The sequence below is a fragment of the Gopherus evgoodei genome, chromosome 1 (genome assembly GCF_007399415.2).
Source record: "Gopherus evgoodei ecotype Sinaloan lineage chromosome 1, rGopEvg1_v1.p, whole genome shotgun sequence".
NCBI classification, from domain to species: Eukaryota; Metazoa; Chordata; order Testudines; family Testudinidae; genus Gopherus; species Gopherus evgoodei.
In genome coordinates, this window is record NC_044322.1 from 263300491 (window position 1) to 263324299 (window position 23809).

At 53.2% G+C, this 23809-nt stretch overlaps 1 protein-coding gene across 1 annotated transcript in view; it reads right to left on the minus strand.

The window, feature by feature from the left end:
• The window catches only part of NT5DC3 (5'-nucleotidase domain containing 3), a 43523-nt gene that overhangs the window by 1701 nt on the left and 18013 nt on the right, over positions 1-23809 (minus strand). The window contains exons 5-13 of the mRNA XM_030544519.1: positions 9146-9236; positions 7309-7446; positions 5713-5773; positions 5351-5453; positions 5122-5223; positions 2733-2814; positions 2236-2322; positions 840-980; positions 194-258 (exon numbers count right to left, since the gene is read on the minus strand). Of these exons, the coding sequence (XP_030400379.1) occupies positions 194-258; positions 840-980; positions 2236-2322; positions 2733-2814; positions 5122-5223; positions 5351-5453; positions 5713-5773; positions 7309-7446; positions 9146-9236 (870 nt within the window). The remainder of the gene's footprint in view (positions 1-193; positions 259-839; positions 981-2235; positions 2323-2732; positions 2815-5121; positions 5224-5350; positions 5454-5712; positions 5774-7308; positions 7447-9145; positions 9237-23809) is intronic.

Here is a 23809-nt window from a genome sequence, read left to right on the forward strand (position 1 = left end):
GCACATGGGGAAGGAATTCACGGGTGCAGAGGGGGACAGGAGCTGTATAAGAGGCACATAGACAGATATAAATGCTTGTCCCTAACCATATCAACAAACAGTATAGAGGATCTAGATTTCTGGAAAAAACTGGGGAAATCCAAACAAAACAACATTTTGATTGCAACAAGTATTTGAAATGTTCATTTCTTACCTCATTTCTTTTCTTTCCTTTTTCCATTCCTGTAAAATCATTTGTGAATCTGGATCTTGGTAAATCTGTAATATAAATGTGGTCAACAAGTAACTAAACATACGCTTGCAGAATAAGAGTTCAATAAAGGAAAAAAGACTCATTTGTTGCTGGAACAAGGAAATGCTGCTGCTTAAAATGGTAATGCTGGTGCAGGGCCTACGTGCACTGAAAAAAATCTGAAGGGTCACGAATCAAGTGTGATCACTATAAACAGAAGGAACAGGGAGAAATCTGCATTTTTCCCTACTCACCAATGCAAGATGATGGCCCTAGTCCAGGTTTAGTGTACTTTTCTGTTATCAACAATATCAAAAAAGTGTTTTTGCTGATTAAACAAAAATATTTCTTTTGTTTTAGTGCAGGTAGAGAGTTTGTAAGTAAATATATTGGCTTATCAAATATACTGCAATTGCAAGAATAATTGTACCTACAATCAGATTTGAAAGCTTATACGTAACAAAATTAAAATCAGACTGAAAACACTTGTAAGGCTATTAATTCAAACCCTTAAAGAGTTGGCTGAATTCCCTCTATTAAATAAAAGCTATTTAAAAAACAAACATACACACACACACACACACACACACACACACACTCAACAAACCTGCATATGTTCCAATAATCCAGTCAGGGTTTGTAGCCAAGTCATGGTTTGAATGTACTGCTCTGTGTTCATGATTTTAATCTCTGATCGTAACTCTGGAATAATTGCACCTGTGCGCCAGCCATGCTTCAGGGTCAAATCCTATTTACCAACAAGAATTTAAAGTATAAGCCTTAAGAGAATTGAGATTTACTTCTTTGCTATTCTTTAGCCCAAAGGGATGTTAATTACCGTAAATTACTTGTTACGTGTAAGCAAAAACATTCAACACAGTGGTTCAACTGTGCCAACTTGCAAAAAGGTTTAATTTTAGAGTAAAGCTTCAAAGCCAACTTTTCTAAAGTTAGGGAGCAGATCCAGGTGACACAAAGTGAATAGATTCTGGCCAATAGGAAATTCCCCTGGCACAAGAAAACTCTGCAGGCATAAGACTGAAGGAGGCATAAGGGGAGAGGGAGGCGCATCAGAACATGGAGGGCAGTGCTCCACTAAACCAAGCCTCCAGTGGCATAAGGGCGGTTACAAGCCCCCAGCTACTAAAACTCCTGCCAGGGCTGATAGGAGCTGGGGCAAGGAACTGCAACCAGTTCCTTGAGCTTCCTTCTCCACTGTGCCTGAGTGGAACATGACTGTCCTTTTCTGTCTTGGGCCCTCAGTCTGCAAAATATTTGTGTGCGCTTAAATATTTTGCTGAACCAGGGCCCTTTTGGCAAGACAGGAGGGGGAGGAGTCCTGAAGCTTTTTTTGTAACATGGCATCACAAAATAGATGAGATTAAGAACCATTGGTGTATGGGAAGCTGCATGAGGCAACAATCAGAAGATAAATTAAAATGCTGAAGCAGTGGTGTCTAATATAGGAGCTATCAGTTAGTATGTTATTTCACTTGTGTAGCATGACAGGATGAAAAAGTAGACACTTTCTGGCTGTAATCGATAGGGTAATATAAAACTAGATGTTGTTAATAGAGAAGTTTAAAATAGAAGTTCATTCATCCCTTATTAGAGTTGGTGGTAAATGTCATCCAAACCAGCAATATCCTGCACTTCAGGATATCTGCATTAAATTCTCTGTTACACATGGTACAAACAGTCCCAGTCTCAAGTGTGCAGGCTTATATGGCTGTTCTTAAATTGTAGACCAGTTAAAAGATACAAGGCAGATGGGGGGATGATGATGATCATCATCCTTTTCAGGAAATGATATTTAAATTTCTACATTGTTATTACAATAATGTGGTTTGATTCTGTTAACTTCCACAAGCCTAGCTGTTTTAAAATGTAATATTTAGAAATATCAATTGAAGGTTTATAATATTGAATCACTTTTTTCCAAATCTGGAAAAAAGGCTTTAGCTTCCATGGAACACTATAAAGAAAAGAAACAAGTTACTTACTGCCAGATCACTATAAATGTGATCACCAAAATACAGAACTTTGGAACCCCTCCAGCCAGTAAGCTTCAGAAATTCATATAAGTTCCCCTGAAGAAACAAAACAGCAGGATGTGCATGTACTAAAGTAACATCCAACTTTCATGGTTTTGAACACTGAGGAAAATCTGACAAGTTCAAAAACAAATCTAAAGAGATATTTATTACAGTATGAAAATATTAAAGAGTCAGTCATACTCTCAATTTCATTAAATTCTATAGCTCTTAAATTATACCATTATGCCATTTTTGTTGCAAGACAAGATTTAAATCACACTTAAAACGAACATGATATTGTATGCTGAAAGTCTACAACTCCAGTAATGGATGTTTTTAAAAATTACTCAGTTACCAATACAATTACCTTCAGTACATTAATTTTAAAACACCATTATGAAGGCTACAGAAACATAAGATTATAGGAACTAGATACGTAATGGAAGGATATATTGGAAATGTACCTGTTTGTAAATCTGGCCTTTCTGCAATTTATGAATTTTGTCCCAAAGTAACACTCCCCTTTCATTCACCTTCCGAAAAGGTCTAAAAACAGCAGAATTGTATAGAATTGTCACACTATCATAGCATGGCTGCCACTTTTTAAAGTTGGGGCGGGGGAAAGAGAATACAAACAACACCCAATTTAAAAATAAAAATAAAAATAAAAATAGGAGAATGTGCTCATTATGCACCAAACTCTCTCAAAACCAAAAACAGGTCTCCAGACATCAGCTTTAACCTGGTGCAGTCAATGTATTTTATATTATATTGACTTCGGTATATCAAAGTTTAAGAAAAGTTGCTCAGTAAAACATTAACTTGTTTGCTTTCACCTAAAATTTATGAGCATCCAGAGTTAAGGCACAAAAGCAGCCTGCCTGCTCAGAGAGACGGCACTATGCTACTGGTAAACCAGGTAGACGTGGGAACAGAATAAAAATTAAGAATGAAGGATGGGCAAGATACCTTGTTTTACACATACAAAGCAAAGGGAATACCTAGAACTAGTTCCTTTACCAGCGTACTATTTTATTTTACTTTTTATTAAGAGGAACAGAATACTTAAAAAACCATAACAGCAAGGGTAGAAAATCCCTCCAAACTATACAAAAGTATAAAGGAATTAGTCTTTTTAAAAAACAAGCAGGTACATCTGCATATAAATGCACATTCTAAATCAGAGGTGGGCAAACTACAGCCCATAGGCTACATCCAGCCCACAGGACCCTCCTGCCCGGCCGGCTAGCCTCTGGCCCCTCTCCTGCTGTCCCCCTTCCCCTGCTGCCTCAGCTCACAGCGTTGCTAATGCAATGCTCTGGGTGGCAGGGCTATGAGCTCTTGCCGGGCAGCGCAACTGCAGAGCCGCGGCCTGACCCGGTGCTGTGCTGTGGCGTGGCTGGCTCCAGCCGTGCAGCAAGGCTGTAGCACTGCCAGCCACCGGTGGTCCAGACAGCCCGGTAAGGGGGCAGGGAGCAGGGCGGGGTTGGATAGAGGGCAGAGGAGGTTTTGGGGGGGGGCAAAAAAGGGGGGTGCGGATAGGGATCAGGGCGGTCAGAGGATAGGGAACAGGGGGGGTTGAATGGGGGCGAGGTGCCGGGGAGGCAGTCAGGAAGGAGAGGGGGAGTTGGATGGAGCAGCGGGAAGCAGTCAGGGAGGGGTGGATGGGGCAAGCCTCCCCTAACCGGCCCTCCATACAATTTCAGAAACCCGATGTGGCCTTCAGGCCAAAAAGTTTGCCCGGCCGTTCTAAATTGTTTACTTCAGTAAGAGGCTGTCCAGGGACTCCAGCCAAATCAGTCTGCTATTTAATGCCTCTCATCTAATGCAAGAGAGATCAGTAAGAATGCCTCCAAACTCAAGGCCTGATCCTGTAAAGTGCTGAGCCATTTCGACTTGGAAAGTGAGAGCACTCAAACACATTGCAAGATTGGGTGATAATGGAACAGTTCTGCAGCCCTTACTCAGTCCAGCAGCCCAGTAGATACTGGAACTCACTACTCCCTAGGCCAGAGGTGGGCAAACTATGGACCGCGGGACGCTCCTGCCCAGCCCCTCAGCTCCTGCCCTGGGAGGCTAGCCCCCAGCCCCTACCCCGCTGTTCCCCCTCTCCCGCAGCTGGCGCAATGCTCTAGGCAGCAGGGCTGTGAGCTCCTGGGGAAGTGCAGCTGCATAGCCCGGCCTGACCCAGTGCTCTGAGCTGCACGGTGGCAGCGGCATGGCCCAGCTCCAGCCGGGCGGCACAGCTGTAGTGCTGCCAGCCACTGGTGCTCCAGGCAGCGCAGTAAGGGTGCAGAGGAGTTCAGGGTGGTGGTCAGGGGTTGGGGGTATGGATAGGGGTCGGGGCAGTCAGAAGGCAAAGAACAGGGGGGTTGAATGGGGGCAGGGGTCTTGGGAGGGCAGGGGTTGGATGGAGTGGTGGGGGGCAGTCAGGGGCAGGGCTTCCTGAGGAAGTCGGGGGACAGAGAGAAAGGGGGTTGGATGGGGCAGGGATTCTGGAGGGGGGACCCCAATCAGGAATGAGATGAAGGGTTGGATGGGGGAGTCAAAGAATAGGGAGCAGGACAGGGAGCGGGGGCAGGGGTCCCAGGGGGCCGTCAGGGAACAGGGCGGGTTGGATGGGGCAGCAGTCCCGGGGAGGTAGATGGGGGGGGGGCAGGCCACGACCCCCTCCCCTAACCAGCCCTCCATACCATTTCCGAAACCCGATGCGGCCCTCAGGCCAAAAAGTTTGCCCGCCCCTGTGAGCTCTTTTTATATTACATACAGATAATTTAAAATGTTTCAAAACGTGTTACATAACTTTACACAGCGTGAATCCCTTGAGCCATGCTATATTAGCAAGACACCCACCTTCTCTTATCATTGAAGAAGTTTGGCTTGTCAGCCTGTACAATGACTACATCAAAGAGATCCCTCCAGTCCTTTCCAACGAGGAACTTCATACCTTTGTCACTACAGAAAGGGCAACAGCATTACCAATGAAATAGGGCAGCGGTGAGCTTACATTGACAAAACAATAAACTACCGTGATTTTAAAGTTTTGGAAGCATAGTTAAGCAATAAATGGCAGGAAACTTACACAAAGCTACTGGGACTGTTTGTGATGAGAAATATCTTCTTGCCATGATCAGCCAGCTTTCGTAACACTGCACGGGTCTGCTCAGCATAGCAGACGTACTTCTCTAGGAAAAATATTAATTTTAATATCATGTTGAACATCAATGTAAAGAGAATACTTTTCTGGATTATTTTCTAGTGAAAGTAGCACTTTTGATAACTGCAGGTCATATTTAATGAAGACAATCCAAGGGTGACATGTGAAGCTGAAAATATCCTCCCCTCCACCTAGGATTTGTAAGTAAGTATTATAAGAAAGTGAGAAACAAACAATAAAAATGATGGAGACGAGTAATCCCTATATGTAATCTCACTACTACTTACCAATATCTGCTTCAATTGCTCTGTACATTATTCCTTTGATGTGGACATCTCGGATTGAATCCTGTCAAAGATTGATACAGCACTCATAAAAGGGTCTTTCAAATATGAAAACCCTGGTCACAGTACAATGTCTGTATGTTGGTTTTATAGCAATTAATTTATCTGATCTATGATCTTTATTTCCCCTAAAAACAATGTTACCATGTGATTGTCACTATTTGTACGTCACTACTACGCTAAGAATAAAATTATACTCCAAGATAGGATCATTTTCATACTTCCCAGAAGTTTGAAATGAAGTGCAACAGAAGCTTTACATAAGTGAGGACTGCAATATAGCACCCTTCAGGGTACTGTGGGCCTAAGACCCTTAACAGAGTGCTAGTTTTTGTTGACCTGCAGAGTGACACGCATTCCTTTCCTCTTGAAGAAACTGAAGTTTTATAGTTCCTCAGATTAGGATCACTCCCAACTAGCTTGTCATTTAATGAGAGAGATTTATGAGTAGATGAAAGACTTAAAAGTTTAAGCAAAGAAACAAAAAAGAACTCTGAAGGCGTCTGGCTGCTTTCCTCGGCTTGAGCTATACCAGAGCTTTCCTGGTGGGACAGTATTAATGCCATTTTGTTACTGGTGTAGCTACACACCAGGACGTAGATAACACTACGGGCTATCTACATACTAAGGCAGAAGCTGGGGGGGGAGGGGGGATGGAGCTTTAGGACATCTTCAGAATTTCTCAAAAAGGATGGAAGCCTGACAATGTCAAAAGAATTACATGGGAGCTACTGAGTTCATTAAAAGTGTTTCTTGTCTAATGGAGAAAGGTGATAGACTGTATGTTTAGATATATCACACACAAACATGGCACAACATCAGAGTTGGAGGTACAAGAAGAGTAGTGTTTAAACAAAAAAATTGACTTTTTTATATTTTAAAATTGATGTAGGCTAGAGATGGCCAAATCACCATCAAGCTGTTCCAGACAAGAGAGGCCCAGGACTTTTTTCTGGTCCTACATCACATCATGACATTTCTCTTTTCCTCTTTCAAAATTAAGTTTTCAGATACCTCACTAGGAGTCAGGAGAGATGAGTTGCTCAACTTTTTGCTGCCTGAGGACACCCACCCAAAAAAATGGAGGCAATACACACAGACATTTTATATGGAGTTCCTAATGGCCCTTCTGTTCCTTGCTGGTAGGGAATATCAAATTGCATAGCTTCATATGGTGATCCAGCCAAATATGTTTCACATGGAAGTGAGTCTTATTTCTACATCCTCTCTCATTCTCCTCTCAACCCAGATCTACAGACATACACAAACCCCCCAAAAAATACTAGAATTTTAATAAAAGGTTTTGAAAAGATTAAGTTAAGGATTTTCAAGGTCTACCATCTTTTTCATAGGTTTTTGCAGTTCTTATTGCAATTCACTGTTCTGCAAGAAACTGGAGCTCCATAACAAGCTGAGATTTTATTGTTTTTTAAACTAGTTCTGTAAAGCAGAACCAAAGAGGGTTGAAACTTCTTTGAGTTGTCATAAAAGAACAGCATAATTAGGTAAGTGCCCATGAATCTCTGATAAAGTTAATACCTTGACATCTTTGTACAAATGAACAGGTTCATAATCTATGTTGTTTTTCAGAAAATATTCATTCACACAAGACAGGAGCGTCATCTCTGGTAATGAAAATATATCCATGAACTGCTTCATTGTGTGTCCATGTGAACTCTGCAAATAAGGACATGCATGTCAGAAATATTTACCAAAACTAAAGCCTATAAATCTAATATTTCAGATTCATTGCCAAAAAACTTTTGTTTTTTACTATTGGCATTTTACTGCTGCAGAATTCTGTTTGCCCTAATAAAAGGGAAAATCTACACACCAATATGATAACATTAGAAGCATTCTGCTTTTAATTTAAGGTCCAGTAATTCTATCTAGGACTACCATCACATTTTTACAAGCTATTTGTTTATTTAAATAGTGATATCATGTGAAATCTCCCAGAACCCTTTGTCTAGAATTTTGCAGGTCTGCTTCATCTATGTATTGCATAAGCTAAAGATGACTAAGAAACCTGTAATACAGGCTTAGGCTATGTCTACACTTAGAACACTACAGTAGCACAGCTGTAGTACTGCACCTAGAGTGCCATAGCGTATTTTCCCATCACTGTAGTTAATCCACCTCCCCAAGAGGCAGTAGCAAGATGAATGGAAGAATTCTTCCAGCAGCCTAGCAATGTCTACACCAGTGGTTGAGCTGGCTTAGCTATGTCTTTTGAGGGGCACGGATTATTCACACCCCTGAGAGAGGTAGCTATGCCGATGTAAGTTTTCAGTGCAGACCAGCCCTAAGACTCACAAATATTTTGCTTTCTTCAAGTACTTATTGAAGAGAAATGGCAAAAAGCAATAAGGTTTTGTAGCCACAAAACTAGGAACATAAATTCTTACAGGACATAAAAGCTAAACATAATTTTAAATTTCCCAACACTTGAGAAAACATAATAGAGAAGTAAACAACAAACTCAACCACTCCCAAAAGGGCCACACACGGAGCCAATGGGTATGTTTTGCTTGGGGTCGCATGCAGGCTAAGCCCAGAAGGATGAACAGCTCCTTTGAGACTACAATGCGATGAAGGATGTAAAACAAAACATTCAGGACCTGCCTCTACACTACCACGCCAGGGACCACATTTGAGAGAGTCTAGTTTTTAAATTCTTTGGGCTGAGAACAATACTCAACACCAGGGAGTTGGGGGAGAAGTACCTCACACTGCTCTAGAGGGGTTTCTGGTTGCTTTTGGGGCAACACTCATGGGACCCCAAAGGAGCCAAACACATCCCTTCTTGGCTGAAGGAAGGTACGGTGGCTTGGTGCCAAACAGAAGGTGACAGACCAACCATAGAGAGCACCAGCGTCCTCACAAAGTTAAATTCTAACTGAAAGCTTCCTCTTGGCAACGTCTTTTTAGTGGCCCCAACCCATCTAGCAAACAAGTCGGTGCATCTGACTGCTGCATAATGAGCTAAACCTTCATGCCAACCAGGAAGAAGGCTGGTCTTGCAGTTAAAGTACTAGGTGAGGCCTCAGAAGATCTGGGTTTTTTACAGCACTCCCACAGACTTCCTGTGAGACACCTGACAAGTGACTTAATCTTTCTAGGCCTCTAGTCCCCCATCTGTAAAATGAGGGCGATAAACTGTTCTCCCCTTCTTTGTCTTGTCTATTTCAATTGTGAACTCTTCAAGGCAGGGATTGTCTCTTACTATGTGTTTGTACAGCCCCTAGTACAAAAGGGCCCCTAAACACAAATATAACAAATATTAGCAGGAACATTTTGAAAATATAAAACAAGTCAATGGCACATATGGGGTTTCAGTTAGTAAGTTTTAAATAGAAGTAGTTTGTGTTTTTACCTTTCCATAAAAGTCACTCATTTGTTCCAAGGGGACATGGGAACCATCATACATTGCAATGACTTCTTCATCTGGGACGACACTGAAGCCTCTGGCAATAACAACATTAGTTTCAGTTTAAAAGTCCAACCAGAAATTTCAGGTAATTATTATATGACAGCCTGCCTACATATACAAACTCAGTTCCTGAACTTCTTAAAATACCAATACTATCATACGATCCGATGGTTTCCCATAAGAAACACCTTGGTCTGCAATTTAAGAAAGATCGTCTTGCTAACTTCCAAAACAAGTAGCATTTCAACAAACTGACACACATGAAACTCATTCCAGCTTTTAAAGTTATTTTTACTTCTTCAAAAAAGTGAATTAATTAGTCTCCATTAAAAATTTGCCTCCAGGGCTTGAAAAGTGCAGTTACGGCTTCTAGTTTCTCAACAAAATGCAATTCCCTCTCTGCTTTTGTTTCATGAGGCACAGATGATGCAATACTATTTAACCAGATTATTCTGCAGTGTGACCTTGAAGGACAGAGGCCAAACAATGCAACCTTCTTAACTGAAGTAATAACCAGATTTCTTTTCTAACCCTAATACAGTTAAGTCTCATTGAGTTGAAATTATAATTAAGGAACTGTGACAAACATGTTAGATATAAAACCATAATACAGAGGGGAAAAGGAGGCCTATATTTGTCCCCAACATATTTGTACCAGCCATTATATAGCTATTTCCCCACCACCACCACCGCCAGTATTGAACACCTTTTACTGAGTATCTCAGAGTACTTCAGACATATTAGTAAAGTGACAACACACACACCCACCCCATAGGGAGTAGTAGTCAGAAAAGATAGTCTTGTGGTTAAAGAATAGGAATGAAAATCAGGACATTTGGATTTCTGGATCTGCCACAGATTTCTTGTAGTACCTGATGTAAATTAGGTGAATTCTGCACCTCAGATTCCTGATCTTACCTAATTTAGAGGTGTTGTGAGGCATAAACATTAGTTTTTAAAAAGCAACTTGAGATTCTAAGAGTATTCCAGATAGAAAGTACTATAAAGAAATGTGAATTATTCTTTATCATCATCATCATCCATTTTACAGTACAGCTGATCAAACAGAAACAAATAAGTTACATTTTTTGCCTAAGGTGTAATACATGAGTAACAGAGCCAAGAACAGAATTCATGATTCATGTTCTAACTTCCAGACGAGTCTGCCAAATATCATTGGAGTATCGCAAAACAGACCTTTTGTGAATCATGATATACTTATTTAATAACAAGCCTACTGTAGACAGTAGATATTTATTAAGTGCATGTTCGGAGGTACTATTCATACCATTTTTGAGACAGCATAGAGGAGTGTGCTCAACTATGAGTATGGAAGAAAAGTTTAACATCAGCTTTGCCAAGGGATCTATTTTATCGCTGTAGTTGGCAGGTCAGCTGTGCATATATGGGGTTTCTTTTACCCTGTTCAGAGTAAGGCTATATGGCATGATAGACAGAACACCATGGCTGGCCCACACTCCTGCTGGTGTACTACAGCACAGTTACAGTAAGCATTGGTGGACTGGTACCAGATTAAGGACTGCAGGAAATCCTCATGCAGACAAGGGCATGCCTAACTCTGAATACATCTACCAATTAATATAACTACACCAACTGCGTGTGAGAAGGCAATATACTGCACAGCTATTGTGATAAATAAAATCATGATGCACCTTTAACCACTTCACCTATCCCCTAATCCCACCAGCCAGCATTTATTCCAATATTCCAAACCTATGGAAAGCTTCATACAGCTGCCTTTTTTAAAATATAAAAGAAAATAAAATCAACCTGTCAAACACATCTCCTCCTTCTCTCCCTAGAAGTACAGCAGCCCAGGACTAAGAATAAGCAGGATCCTGGGCATGTAGAAGTGTTATGACTAAGATCTGTTGTTATCCCACTGTATTGCTGGAATAGATTTGGGAGCCTGAAAACCCAGACTTAAGTTCATTGTATAAAAGGCCTTTATTTTTGGAACTGAAGGTTCTGATTTTTATTTATATACCTTTTGTGACAGACCCAGGCCAGTGGGGTACAGGAGTCGGGTCCTATTGGTATCCAGGAGGTGGGCGGGCGAAGCCCACTTCTGAAGGACCTCCCCCAGGCCTAAGGGGAGGATCCACAGGTCTGTGACACCATCTAATTCCGTGGGACAACTAACGAAAAAAACAGAATCGGGAGTGAGGTCACAGGGCTAAGCGAAGGGAACCTGATGGGGACACCGAGCAGAGAACCCCAGACAACGCCTACTGCTCCTCGAAGGCATCAAGGGAGCCAGCAGACATCGCCCAGAGGAACTCTGCCCGGATGCGTGAACGGACGGAGGAGCAGATATAAGCCCCACAGTCGCAGGAAATCCTGTCGGCCAACCTCCTCTCCCTGGTTTTGTAGATGGCTAGTTTGGCCAGGGCCAAGAGGAGGTTGACAAGGAGATCCCGCGACTTGGTGGGGCCACGGATGGGGAGTGCGTAGATAAACAGGTGAGGGGGAAAGTGCAACCAAAAACACAACATAAGATTCAAGAGGAGCCAGAACAGGGGCTGCAACCTGGCGCACTCTAAATAAATGTGCGCCAGGGTCTCTTTCATGCCACAAAAAGGGCAGGTGTTGGGGACAGGGGTAAACCACGCCAAGTACATGCCCGTGCTCATGGCCCCATGAAGGAGCCACCAACTGACATCCCTGGTGGGCCTTGAGACCAGGGCAGAGTATAAGCTGGCTCACCAAGGCCTCTCACCCTCGAGAGGTGGCAGGAGGTCCCGCCATTTGATATCGGGGTGGGACGCAAGGGTGAGATAGTGGAGAGTGTGGAGCACAAGCGTGTACAGATGTTTCCTTGGCGTGGTCTGGAACAGAACTGGCTGCAGATCGTGCAGCCAGCTCGCAGTGAAAGGGTGAGGGGGACGACTGGGTTCACGGGGCAGGGGCCCGATAAAAAGGTCCACTGGGCCTGGGGTGGAAGGTGGGCGGGGCATGCCCTCTCGCAGGACCCGGTCAAGGTAGGCCCGAGCAGCGGGCATTAAAGCAGCCTTCACCTCCTGAAGTATGCCCTGGACCACGAGAAGCACATCGTTGGCATATGCTGACAGGACCAGTCGCAGCTTCGGCTCCCGAAGCACTAACCCCTTCAGCCTCCGACGGAGGAGACAGAGGAAGGGCTCTATCGCCAGAGCGTACAGCTGACCCGAGAGGGGACACCCCTGCCACACTCCTCGCCCGAAGATGACCGGCTCGATCAGGGTCCAGTTGAGCCTGACCAGACACTCCACAGAACCGTACAGCACCTGGAGAAAACCCACAAACCGGGATCCGACATCGAACGCTCGCAGAGTGCTCAGGAGATACCCGTGACCCACCCTGTCGAACACCTTCTCCCGATCCAGGGACAAGAGGGCGAATGACAGACCATCCCTACACCCTAATTCCAGAAGGTCCCGGACCAGATACAGGTTATCAAAGATCGTGCGGTCTGGGACGGTGTAGGTCTGGTCTGGGTGGATCATGTCCACCAGCACGGACCCTGGCCGCATCAAGATGGCCTTCGCAACGATTTTGTAGTCCGTGCTGAGGAGCGAGACGGGACGCCAATTCCGTAAGTCGCGGAGGTCCTCCCTCTTTGGCAATAAGGCGAGCACAGCTTGCCTGCACGAGAGAGGGAGGACCCTGCCCTGCAAAGACTCGGCCCAGACGGTGACCAGGTCTGGGCTGAGGACGTCCCAGAACACACGGCAGAACTCCACGATCAGCCCGTCCATGCTCGGAGATTTATTGGTGGGCATGCGATGGAGGGCTTCTGAGAACTCGTCCAGAGTGAGAGGCAGCTCTAGCCGGTCCCGGTCACCCGTGCTGACCGTCGGGAGTCCGTCCCAGTGCACTGTGCAAGCGTTAGGATCGGTAGGATCCGGGGAGAAAAGAGTCGCGTAAAAGGCCCTGGCCCTCTCGCACATCTCCGTCGGATCCGTGAGGTGGGTGCCGTCCTCCACTAGGAGGCAAGTGACATGCTTCTTGGCCCCCCTCCTTTTCTCCAGGGTGTAAAAGAAGCGGGAGCCGCGATTCATCTCCCGAAGGAGGCAGATGCGGGATCGAACAAAGGCACCCCGGGCCCGATGGTCCTCGAGGACTCGGAGCTCCTCCCGCCTCTCCCGGCACGCTCCGCAGAGGGATGGATCCTCGGGGCTGGCGGCCAGACGCCTCTCCAGCTCCAAAACCTCCCGTTTCAACTGCCCTATCGCCGCATTCCTCCGTCGGCTGGCGCCCCAGGTGTAATCACGGCAGAAGAGCCGGGCGCGCACCTTCCCCAGGTCCCACCGCTGCCGTGCCGAGGGAAACGTGCGCCCCTGCCCTCGCCAGGCCAGCCAGAACTCCTGGAAGGATGCCATGAAGCCCGCATCCTCCAGTAAACTATTATTAAAGTGCCAATAGGCCAGCCCTGGCCTCTCCGCGCAGAGAGAGGCCGTCACGGTGGCAAGGTGGTGATCTGAAAAGGGGGCCGGCCGAACGCTGGAGGAGTGGGCCCGTGAAAGGTGGAAATGCAACAGGTAAATACGGTCCAGTCGGGAGTGGTGCGACCAATGGGCCTCCACCTGGACGAAGGTGAACATCGAGACGTCGTTCAGGTGGTGGTCGTGCCAGACGTCCACCAGGGAGTGGCAATCGGCTATCTCCTGGAGGACGTCCGCGGTGGCTGGGCACTGCTCGGTCCCCGGGCGGTCTCGTTCCTCAAGGGTGGTGTTGAAGTCCCGACCCAGGACCAGGCACTCATGAGGATCCAGGGAGCAGAGGAAGGCGGACGCCTGCTGATAAAAACACAATCTCTCCGGGCCCTATATCAGGGCGTAAACGTTGACAAGATTAACCACAAGCCCCTCCATACGGACCCGGAGGTGCAGCAGGCGGCCCGGCACAGCCTCGGCGACCCCCAGCACCTCGGGCCGTAGGTCAGGGTAGAACAGGTTGCCACTCCAGCCGTGCGGACCGAGAGGTGGCTAAAGTAGACCCCGTCCCCCCCATTCCAGCCGCCAGCTAGCTTCAGCGGCCGGATCCGTATGGGTCTCCTGCAGGAAAACCACAGAGTACCCCTCCTCCCGAAAGAAGAAGAGCACCTGGCTCCTGTGGAGACCCATCCTACAGCCCCGGGTGTTTAATGTGGCAAAGATGATTGGTGCCATGAGGACGGCTGGGGGGGATCCTCGCTGGCAGACATGCCCACGGCCTCTGTCGGGCCACGCAGCAATCCGTGATCTACCCCGTAGGTGAGTAAAGAGTCGCGGAAGAGGCGGACCCGCTGGTACGCCGCAGCGGCCTGTTTTCCAGTCCTCTTACCCTCCCCCATGAGGGCCCGTGCGGCCCGGAGGACCTGATGGAAATCCCCCCACCGCTGGAGCGCAAGCTGGACTTTGTTACAGGAGCCATGGACGTCCTCAAGGAACTCCCGCAGCTCCTCCTTCAGCGCATGGGGGGGGCGGGGTCACTGATCCACAACTGTCCCCCAGTGGGACCCCTGTCACAGCCCCGTGGCCCACCAAGGCAGGCAGGCAGGGGGAAGACCCCCGACATGGCGTCCGATGGGCTGATACCATGCGACCTGCCCCACTCCCCAGTTCAACAGGGGGCAGCGTAAGGAAAAACAGCAGCCCCCAATGGGTCGGGACGGGGAACAACAACTAAAGCCGCTCCCTGGGGGGTATCCCCAGGGGCGGCACTGGCAGCACGGGAGGTGAAGAGGACAAGGACAGGGATGGCATCAGGAATAGGGCAGGGGACAGGAGTAGGGCAGGGATCAGGAATGGAACTGGCGAGGGGGGCAGAAGCAGGATCCTGAGCCTCAACAGCTGGGCCGCTGGAAGGTGGCCCCTCCTGGTCAGGCTCAGAGATCTGGGGAGCGGGAAGGAGACCCCCAACGACGCCAGGCTCAGCCACTATGGTTTGGGCAGTAGCCCCGGCATCAGGAGATGGATGGTCATCAACGGAGTCCCTGCCCGGGAAGGAGGTTGGGTGCTCCATACCCAAGAGGGACACCCCCTGGGAACCAGGTCCTGGCAGCGGGGCACCGGCCGTTGCCTCAATGGGCTCGGCGGCTGTCAGCAGGGTGCCACTTGCAGCCGGGCTGATGGAAGATTCCAGGGGACCCTCAGAGGCAGGAGCAGAAGCAGCGGTCAGGGGAAGGGAACACTGGGACAGGGGTGAGGTCGCCCAGATCAAGGCCCGCTGGCAGAGGGTCGTCCTCCCCCTGCATGACCGGAATCAGACCCAGGGCCTCGATCTCCTCGTAGATGGAAGGGAGATCACTGTCTGCCACCCCGGGAGTCGTCAGGGGACAAGGCTGAAGGCTCTTCATCAGTGCCTGCCTTCCTGCTCTTCCGGGGGGGTCTCCGAAGCCGAAGGATGTAACAGGGCTCGAGCCTTCCATTTCCCCTGCACTAAGGACCAGCCCTCCATGGCATCATCTGGGGACTGGCTAACGGGTCGGATCGGGGGGCAAGAGCGATGGCTCAGCAACTCGGGAAGGCAATGGTGAGGTAGCAGGAACGAGGAAGGAGTCTCCCTGGGGCGAGCTCTCTCCCACGCCCGGTGGTATCTCCGCCGCAACCTCCTCCACAGCGGTGGACCAAGAAGGAGGAAGGGCAGCTTTGGGTGCCAGGCGGCCAGGGTCATCGGCGATGACAGGGCTGACGCCTTGCCGGGGCTCGGGGGTCCCAGACGATCCTCCATGCTGGGCCAAGGGGCAGTCCCTCCGGACATGCCCCATCGCCCGGTAGAGGTAGCACCGGGCCTCCCCCGTCAAGTAATGCACCCGGTAGTGGGCTCCCTGGTAGGGGACCAGAAGGGACCCCTCGAGCACCTCTCCATCACGTGCCGCCAGCAGCAGTTGAAGCTGCACTTGCTGGCGGAACGAGAGAGGACGTGACGGAGGGTGGGGTCCTTGCAACCCAACAGGAGAGGGCTGATGATGGAGATGGGGCGCCCCAGGGAAGAAAGGGCCGGTAGCAGGAAGGGAGGGATGGAGGTCAGGACCAAGCGGACCCCCAGGTCTTCCAACAGCTCCAGGGAGACGAACACGCCCCCCATCACCAGGCCCGTCTCTACCGCCTCCTGGGCGGCGGCCTCCGAGGCGAGGAAGAAGACCACCCTCCCGTACATTGTGGAGGCTGCCACGATGGCCGTGGGCCCCACCACCCTCGCCAACACCCGCACGTAGGACTCCATGTGGGGCGAGGTGGGCACCAGGAGGCAACGGACGCCATGCTTCCTGGTCAAGGTGGGGAAGGGGCCCCGGCCACTAGAGATGGTAGCGGAAGTGGCAGTCGGAGGGGCCGCCGCCACCTGGGCGTATGCCTTGGTGGCCGGGGGAGGGACACCCACGGAGCTAGTTGATGGTGCAGCGGGGAGGGGTGCCGCGGCTGGTAGCAGGGCTGCGGCAGCGGGGGCAGTCTCTGCCATGGAGGGCCTGGCCTTTCTAGCGGGGCCCTTACCCTTCTTCCCACCCCGACCCTTCCCACCGGCTGGGGGGGCTCCCCCCGAATCGGAAGGGGCGAGGGACGTGGCAGCAGCGGAGGTCTCCCCGGTACTCACCGCCGCCGGTGCCTCAGTGGGGGAGGTGGCAGGTGGACCAGCAGCAGCAGTCAAGGTACAGGCATGAGGAATGGACACGGGGGAAGGTGGAGGAGGGGCAGTGGGAGCATCGCGAGGGGTCTCCCCCACTGCGTCCCCCGCCATAATGAGAGTGGGGAGGGGGACAAACAACGAAGAGAGGCTGCAGGTAGGGGAAGAGGGTGCCAAAAAGGGAAGACTAAAGGGGCGTGGGGAGCAACCAAGGACCTAGGGGCGGGAGGGTGTCAGGTCACCGATTCAGAGGGGATTCCGGCTCCTCCAGTTGCACTAGGGGATATGGGGGGCCAACGGCTTAGGGGGGTGCAGTCAACAAGGGCGAACTCAAATGGGGGAAGGGCACAAGCGCATGGGAGGGGGCGTGGGCGCATGAGGGAAGGGACCAATCAGGGCTGGGAGATCACAGGGTGGGGGGGGGAGGGCGAGCTGGGAATGGGATGGAGGTACCACGGGGCTAGCTGCAGGGCTGGGGCAGGACTATCAGGGCCACAGAGGGAAACAGGTGGAGCGGACAAATGTGACAAAGGAAAGGGGGTCAGTTCAGGGGCCAGGGGGAGGTGGTGCGCCCACGGGCACTTGTGCAAAAGTCAATGCTTGGCTGCAGCTGCTGCAGGCCCAAATGATGGAAGCAGGCGTTGTGAGCCAGGCGAGCAGCTCATTCCCAGAGGCAGAAGTCCGAAGCAGAAGGAAAACAGCCAGCGGGGGTGGTGGAGGCGGCAACAATGGTGGTAGGGGCGAAGGGGAACACGGATGGACCAGGGGCAGGCTCCATGCCACACACCCGGTGTCCCAACAGACACAGTCCAAACCCCCACCACAAGAGCACAGTTTGAAAAAGACTCAGTCCAGTAAAGCCCCCTCCACAGCAGTCCTCACGTGATCTTCCAGCAGCGGGTGGTCCTCTTTTCCTCCTCCTTCTCCTCGGGGCTCCAACAGCTCCCTAGCAACAGCCACAGTAGTCCCAGCAGCTCCAGGTGGTGGTGGTCTGGTGTCCAGGCAGGAGGAACCCCGCTCAGATGGTGTCCTCAGCAACAAGAGCCAGGGTCCCTCATTCCCCTCCTCTCTGGGAAGCAGGCCAGCAGCCCCCCCCCCCCAGGGGCTGTAGGTGGAATAACAGCAGTAACAGGTGGGGGGGAACCACCAGCCAGCCAGCAAACAGACAGTAGAGAGAGGGGTGGGTGGTGGTGTCTAGCCCAGCCAGGGGAGCAGCAGGAACAGCAGCAGAAACAGCAGCAGCGAGGGCCCAGTGCCCAGCAGGAACAGCAGCAGCAGCAGCCCTCTCCCTCTTTCCTCTACAGCAGGACTGTGGAAGGAAGAGCCGTTACTGGCCTATTGGCATCCAGTGGGGTGGGCGGGCAAAGCCCGCCCACTTCTAAAGGGTCTCCCCCTAGCCTAAGGGGAGGACCCACAGGTCTGGGACACCAAATAATTACGGGGGACAACTAATGAAAAAAACAGGATCGGGAGTGAGGTCATAGGGCTAAACGAAGGGAACCCGATGGGGACACCGAGCAGAGAACCCCGGACAACGCCCACTGCTCCTCGAAGGCGTCAAGGGAGCCAGTGGACGCCGCCCAGAGGAACTCTGCCCGGATGCGTGAGCAGACGGAGGAACGGAAATACGCCCCACAGTCGCAGGAAATCCCGTCGGCCAACCTCCTCTCCCTGGTGTTGTAAATGGCCAGTTTGGCCAGGGCCAAGAGGAGGTTGAGAAGGAGATCCCGCGACTTCGTGGGGCCACGGATGGGGAGCGTGTAGATAAAAAGGTGAGGGGAAAAGTGCAACCAAAAACGCAGGAAAATATTCAGGAGGAGCCGGAACAGGGGCTGCAACCTGGCGCACTCCAAATAAACGTGCGCCAAGGTCTCCTTCTCACCACAGAAAGGGCAGGTGCTAGGGACAGATGTGAACCGCGCCAGGTACACGCCCGTGCTCACGGCTCCGTGAAGGAGCCTCCAACTGATATCCCCGGCGGGCCTCGGGACCAGGGCAGAGTACAAGCTGGCCCACCGGGGCTCCTCACCCTCGAGAGGCGGCAGGAGGTCCCGCCATTTGGTATCGGGGCGGGATGCGAGGGTGAGGTAGTGAAGGGTATGGAGCACGAGCGAGTACAGATGTTTCCGTGGCGCGGTCTGGAACAAAACCGGCTGCAGATCATGCAGCCGGCTGGCAGTGAAAGGGTGAGGGGGCCGATCGGGTCCACGGGGCAGGGGCCCGATAAAAATGTCCACGGGGCCTGGGGTGGAGGGTGGGCGGGGCGTGCCCTCTCGCAGGACCCGGTCGAGATAAGCCCGAGCAGCGGGCAGTAAAGCGGCCTTCACCTCCTGAAGTACGCGCTGGGGAGTACGAGGTCTGGAGAGCCCCATGCGCTGAGCGAGCGTCAGGGGATCCAGCCAGTCTCCCCGGTCGTAGTCCAGGAGGTCTCCGACCCTGGTGACTCCCGCCGAGACCAACCTCTGGCACACCGTGGGGGACTCCGCCACCTGCACACGAAGCTGGGGATTGTGTAGCAGGGGCTCCGCGAGGAGGTCGACCCCCACGGTGGCCGCCACGGACCTGGTCGTTGAAAAGAGCTTCCAGGTCCGGAGGAGGTCTTGGTAGAAGACCGGCAGCCCGGAGAGGTCTCGCGGAAGACCTCTCGGATGGAGGTAAAAGAGCTGCCGGTCGTATCGGAGCCCTCGAAAGCGGCGGAGGAAGGCGTGCGCCAATACGCTCCACGCCGGACTACCCGCACCAAACAGGAGCCGCTGCAGGGCCTGGAGGCGGAAGACATGGACCTGAGCGCGTAAGCACTTCAGGCCCTGCCCCCCCTCCTCCAGGGGCAGGTGGAGGACCCCTGCAGAGACCCAGTGCGTCCCTGGCCAAAAGAACTCCAGAATCACAGTCCGGAGGTTGGCCAGGAAACCCGGGGCCGGGACCAGGGTGTTGAGTCGGTACCAGAGCATGGACAGGACCAGTTGATTAAGCACCAGTGCCCTCCCCCGAAGGGAGAGGCACCGGAGTAGTCCTGTCCATTTCCGGAGCCGCTCCGTCACCCTGCCCTGCAAATCCTGCCAGTTCTCCGGCGGAGACGGATGCGTGGCAGAAAGGTAAACGCCGAGATAGAGCAGCGGACCCGCGCTCCACCTGATGGCCTGAAGCGCAGGTGGGAGGGAGCTCGCCTGCCACCCGTCCCCGACCACCAGGCCAGAGCTCTTGACCCAGTTGACCCGGGCAGAGGAGGCCGCCGAGTACACAGCCTGGCAAGCCTCCACCCGCGCCAAGTCGCCCGGGTCCTGGACCACGAGGAGCACATCGTCGGCGTATGCCGACAGGACCAGCCGCAGCCCCAGCTCCCGAAGCACCAACCCCGTCAACCTCTTGCGGAGGAGACAGAGGAAGGGCTCGATCGCCAGAGCGTACAGCTGGCCCGAGAGGGGGCACCCCTGCCGCACTCCCCGCCCGAAGCTGACCGGCTCGGTCAGGGTCCAGTTGAGCCTGACCAGACACTCCGCGGAAGCGTACAGCACCTGCAGAAAACCCACAAACAGGGGTCCGAAGCCGAACGCTCGCAGAGTGCCCAGGAGATACCCGTGATCCATCCGGTCGAACGCCTTCTCCTGATCCAGGGACAGGAGGGCGAACGACAGACCATCCCTACACCCCAATTCCAGAAGGTCCCGGATTAGATACAAGTTATCAAAGATGGTGCGGCCCGGGACGGTGTAGGTCTGGTCTGGATGGACCACGTCCGCCAGCACGGACCCTAGCCGCATCGAGATGGCCTTCGCAACAATTTTGTAGTCCGTGCTGAGGAGCGAGACGGGACGCCAATTCCGTAAGTCGCGGAGGTCTCCCCTCTTCGGCAATAAGGCCAGCACGGCTCGCCTGCACGAGAGAGGGAGGACCCCGCTCTGCAAAGCCTCGGCCCAGACAGTGACCAGATCTGGGCCGAGGACGTCCCAGAACACGCGGTAGAACTCCACGGTCAGCCCGTCCAAGCCCGGAGATTTATTGGTGGGCATGCGACGGAGGGCCTCCGAGAACTCGGCCAGAGTGAGAGGCAGCTCTAGCCGGTCCCGGTCGCCCGTGCTGACCGTCGGGAGCCCGTCCCAGAGCACTCTGCAAGCGTTAGGATCGGTCGGATCCGGGGAGAAAAGAGTGGCGTAGAAGGCCCTGGCCCTCTGGCACATCTCCGCCGGATCCGTGAGGGGGGTGCCGTCCTCCGCCAGGAGGCAGGTGACGTGCTTCTCGGCCCCCCTCCTTTTCTCCAGGGCGTAGAAGAAGCGGGAGCCGCGATCCATCTTCCGAAGGAGGTGGATGCGGGATCGAACAAAAGCACCCCGGGCCCGATGGTCTTCGAGAGCCCGGAGCTCCTCCCGCTTCTCCCGGCACGCTCCGCAGAGGGATGGATCCTCGGGGCTGGCGGCCAGACGCCTCTCCAGCTCCAAGACCTCCCGCTCCAACTGCCCTATCGCCGCATCCCTCCGTCGGCTGGCACCCCGAGTGTAGGCACGGCAGAAGAGCCGGGCGTGCACCTTCCCCAGATCCCACCACCGCCGCGCCGAGGAAAAGGCGCGCCTCTGCCCTCGCCAGGCCAGCCAGAACTCCCGGAAGGACGCCACAAAGCCCGCATCCTCCAGCAAACTATTATTAAAGTGCCAATAGGCCGGCCCCGGCCTCTCCGCGCAGAGAGAGGCCGTCACGGTGGCAAGATGGTGATCCGAAAAGGGGGCCGGCCGAACGCTGGAGGAGTGGGCCCGTGAAAGGTGGAAACGTGACAGGTAAATACGGTCCAGCCGGGAGTGGCACGACCGATGGGCCTCCACCCGGACGAAGGTGAACGTCGAGACGTCGTCTGGGTGGTGGTCGCGCCAGACGTCCACCAGGGAGTGGCGGTCGACAATCTCCCGGAGGACGTCCGCAGCTGCCGGGCACTGCTCGGTCCCCGAGCGGTCCCGTTCCTCGAGGGTGGTGTTAAAATCCCCTCCCAGGACTAGGCACTCACGAGGGTCCAGGGAGCCAAGGAAGGCGGATGCCTGCTGATAAAAACGTAGTCTCTCCGGGCCCGATGTCGGGGCGTAAACGTTGACGAGATGAACCACAAGCCCCTCCATGCGGACCCGGAGGTGCAGCAGGCGACCCGGCACAGCCTCGGCGACCCCTAGCACCTCGTGCCGTAGGTCGGGGGAGAACAGGGTCGCCACTCCAGCCGCGCAGACAGAGAAATGGCTAAAGTAGGCCCCATCCCCCCACTCCAGCCGCCAGCGAGCTTCAGCGGCCGGATCCGTATGGGTCTCCTGCAGGAAAACCACAGAGTACCCCCCCTCCCGGAGGAAGGAGAGCACCTGGCTCCTGCGGAGACCCATCCTACAGCCTCGGGTGTTCAAGGTGGCAAGGACGATCGGCGCCATGAGGAGGGCTGGGGGGGATCCTCGCTGGCAGACATGCCCACGGCTTCCGGCAGGCCGCGCAGCAATCCGTGACCAACCCCGAAGGTAAGCAAGGAGTCACGGAAGGCACGGACCCGCCGGTAGACCACGGCAGCCTGCTTCCCGGTCCTCCTACCCTCCCCCATGAGGGCCCTTGCGGCCCGGAGGACCTGATGGAAATCCCCCCACCGCTGGAGCGCAAGATGGACTTTGTTCCGGGAGCCACGGACGTCCTCAAGGAACTCCCGCAGCTCCTCCCTCAGCACATGGGGGGGTGGGGTCACTGATCGAGGACTGGCCCCCAGTGGGGCCCCCGTCACAGCCCCGTGGCCCACCAAGGCGGGCAGGCAGGGGGCAGATCCCCAACGTGGCAGCAGATGGACCGACGCCACACGACCCGCCCCGCTCTCAGAGTCAAGAAGGGGTGGTGGAAGGAGAACAGCAGCCCCTGGGGGGTCGGGACAGGAAAGAGCTAGTGAACCCGCTCCCTGGGAGGTACTGCCAGGGGCGGCACTGGCATCACAGGAAGCGGGGGGGACAAGGACAGGGCCGACAGGAGTAGGGCGGGGATCAGGGAGAGAATCCGGGAAGGAGGTAGAGGCAGGATCCGGAGCCTCCACAGGTGAGACGCCAGAAGGTGGCTCCTCCTGGCCAGGGTCAAGGATCTGGGAAGCTGGCAGGGGACCCCGAACGATGCCGGGCTCAGCCACTGTGGCACGTGCGGCAGCCTCGGCACCCAGAGAGAGATGGTGGTCAATGGGGTCCCCGCTGGGGAAGGAGGGCGGGTCCTCCACACCAAAGAGGGACACCCCCTGGGAAGCAGGTCTCGGCAGCGGGGCACTGGCCGTCGCCCCGAGGGGCTCGGCAGCTGCCAACAAAGTGCCACCCACAGCCGAGTCGAGGGAAGAGTCCAGGGGACCCTCAGAGGTGGGAGCAGAAACAGCGGGCAGGGGAAGGGAACCCAGGGACAGGGGGGATGTAGTGAGGTCACCCAGATCGAGGCCCGCCGGCAGAGGGTCGTCCTCCCCCTGCGTGACCGGGGTCAAACCCAGGGCCTCGATTTCTGCGTAGATGGGAGGGAGATCACAGTCCACCACCCCAGGGCCCTCCCTGCCAGCACCCGAGGCGATACCCACCGCGGCGCTCGCAGAGGCGCCAAGTGAGAAGGGGGCGAGAGAGGCTCCCTCGGGGGCTTCCACGGGAAGGGACCCCGGAGGAGGGGCGGTGTCACCTTCCGGTGCTGCCACGGCATCCCCAGCCGGCACCACAAACTGGGAGTCATCAGGGGACAAGGCGGAAGACTCGACATCGGCGCCCCCCTTCCTGCTCTTCCGGGGGGCCTCCGAATCCGAAGCATGGAAAGAAACTCGAGCCTTCCGCTTGCCCCGCTTCCCCTCCACTAAGGACCAGCCCTCCATGGCATCATCCGGGGGCTGGCTAACAGGGGTCGGCTCGGGGGGCAAGGGCAATGGCTCGGGGACTCGAGGAGGCAGTGGTGGGACAGCAGAAACCGGGGAGGATTCCCCCTGGGACGAGCCCTCTCCCACGGCCGGCGATAGCCCCGCCACACCCTCCTCCACAGAGG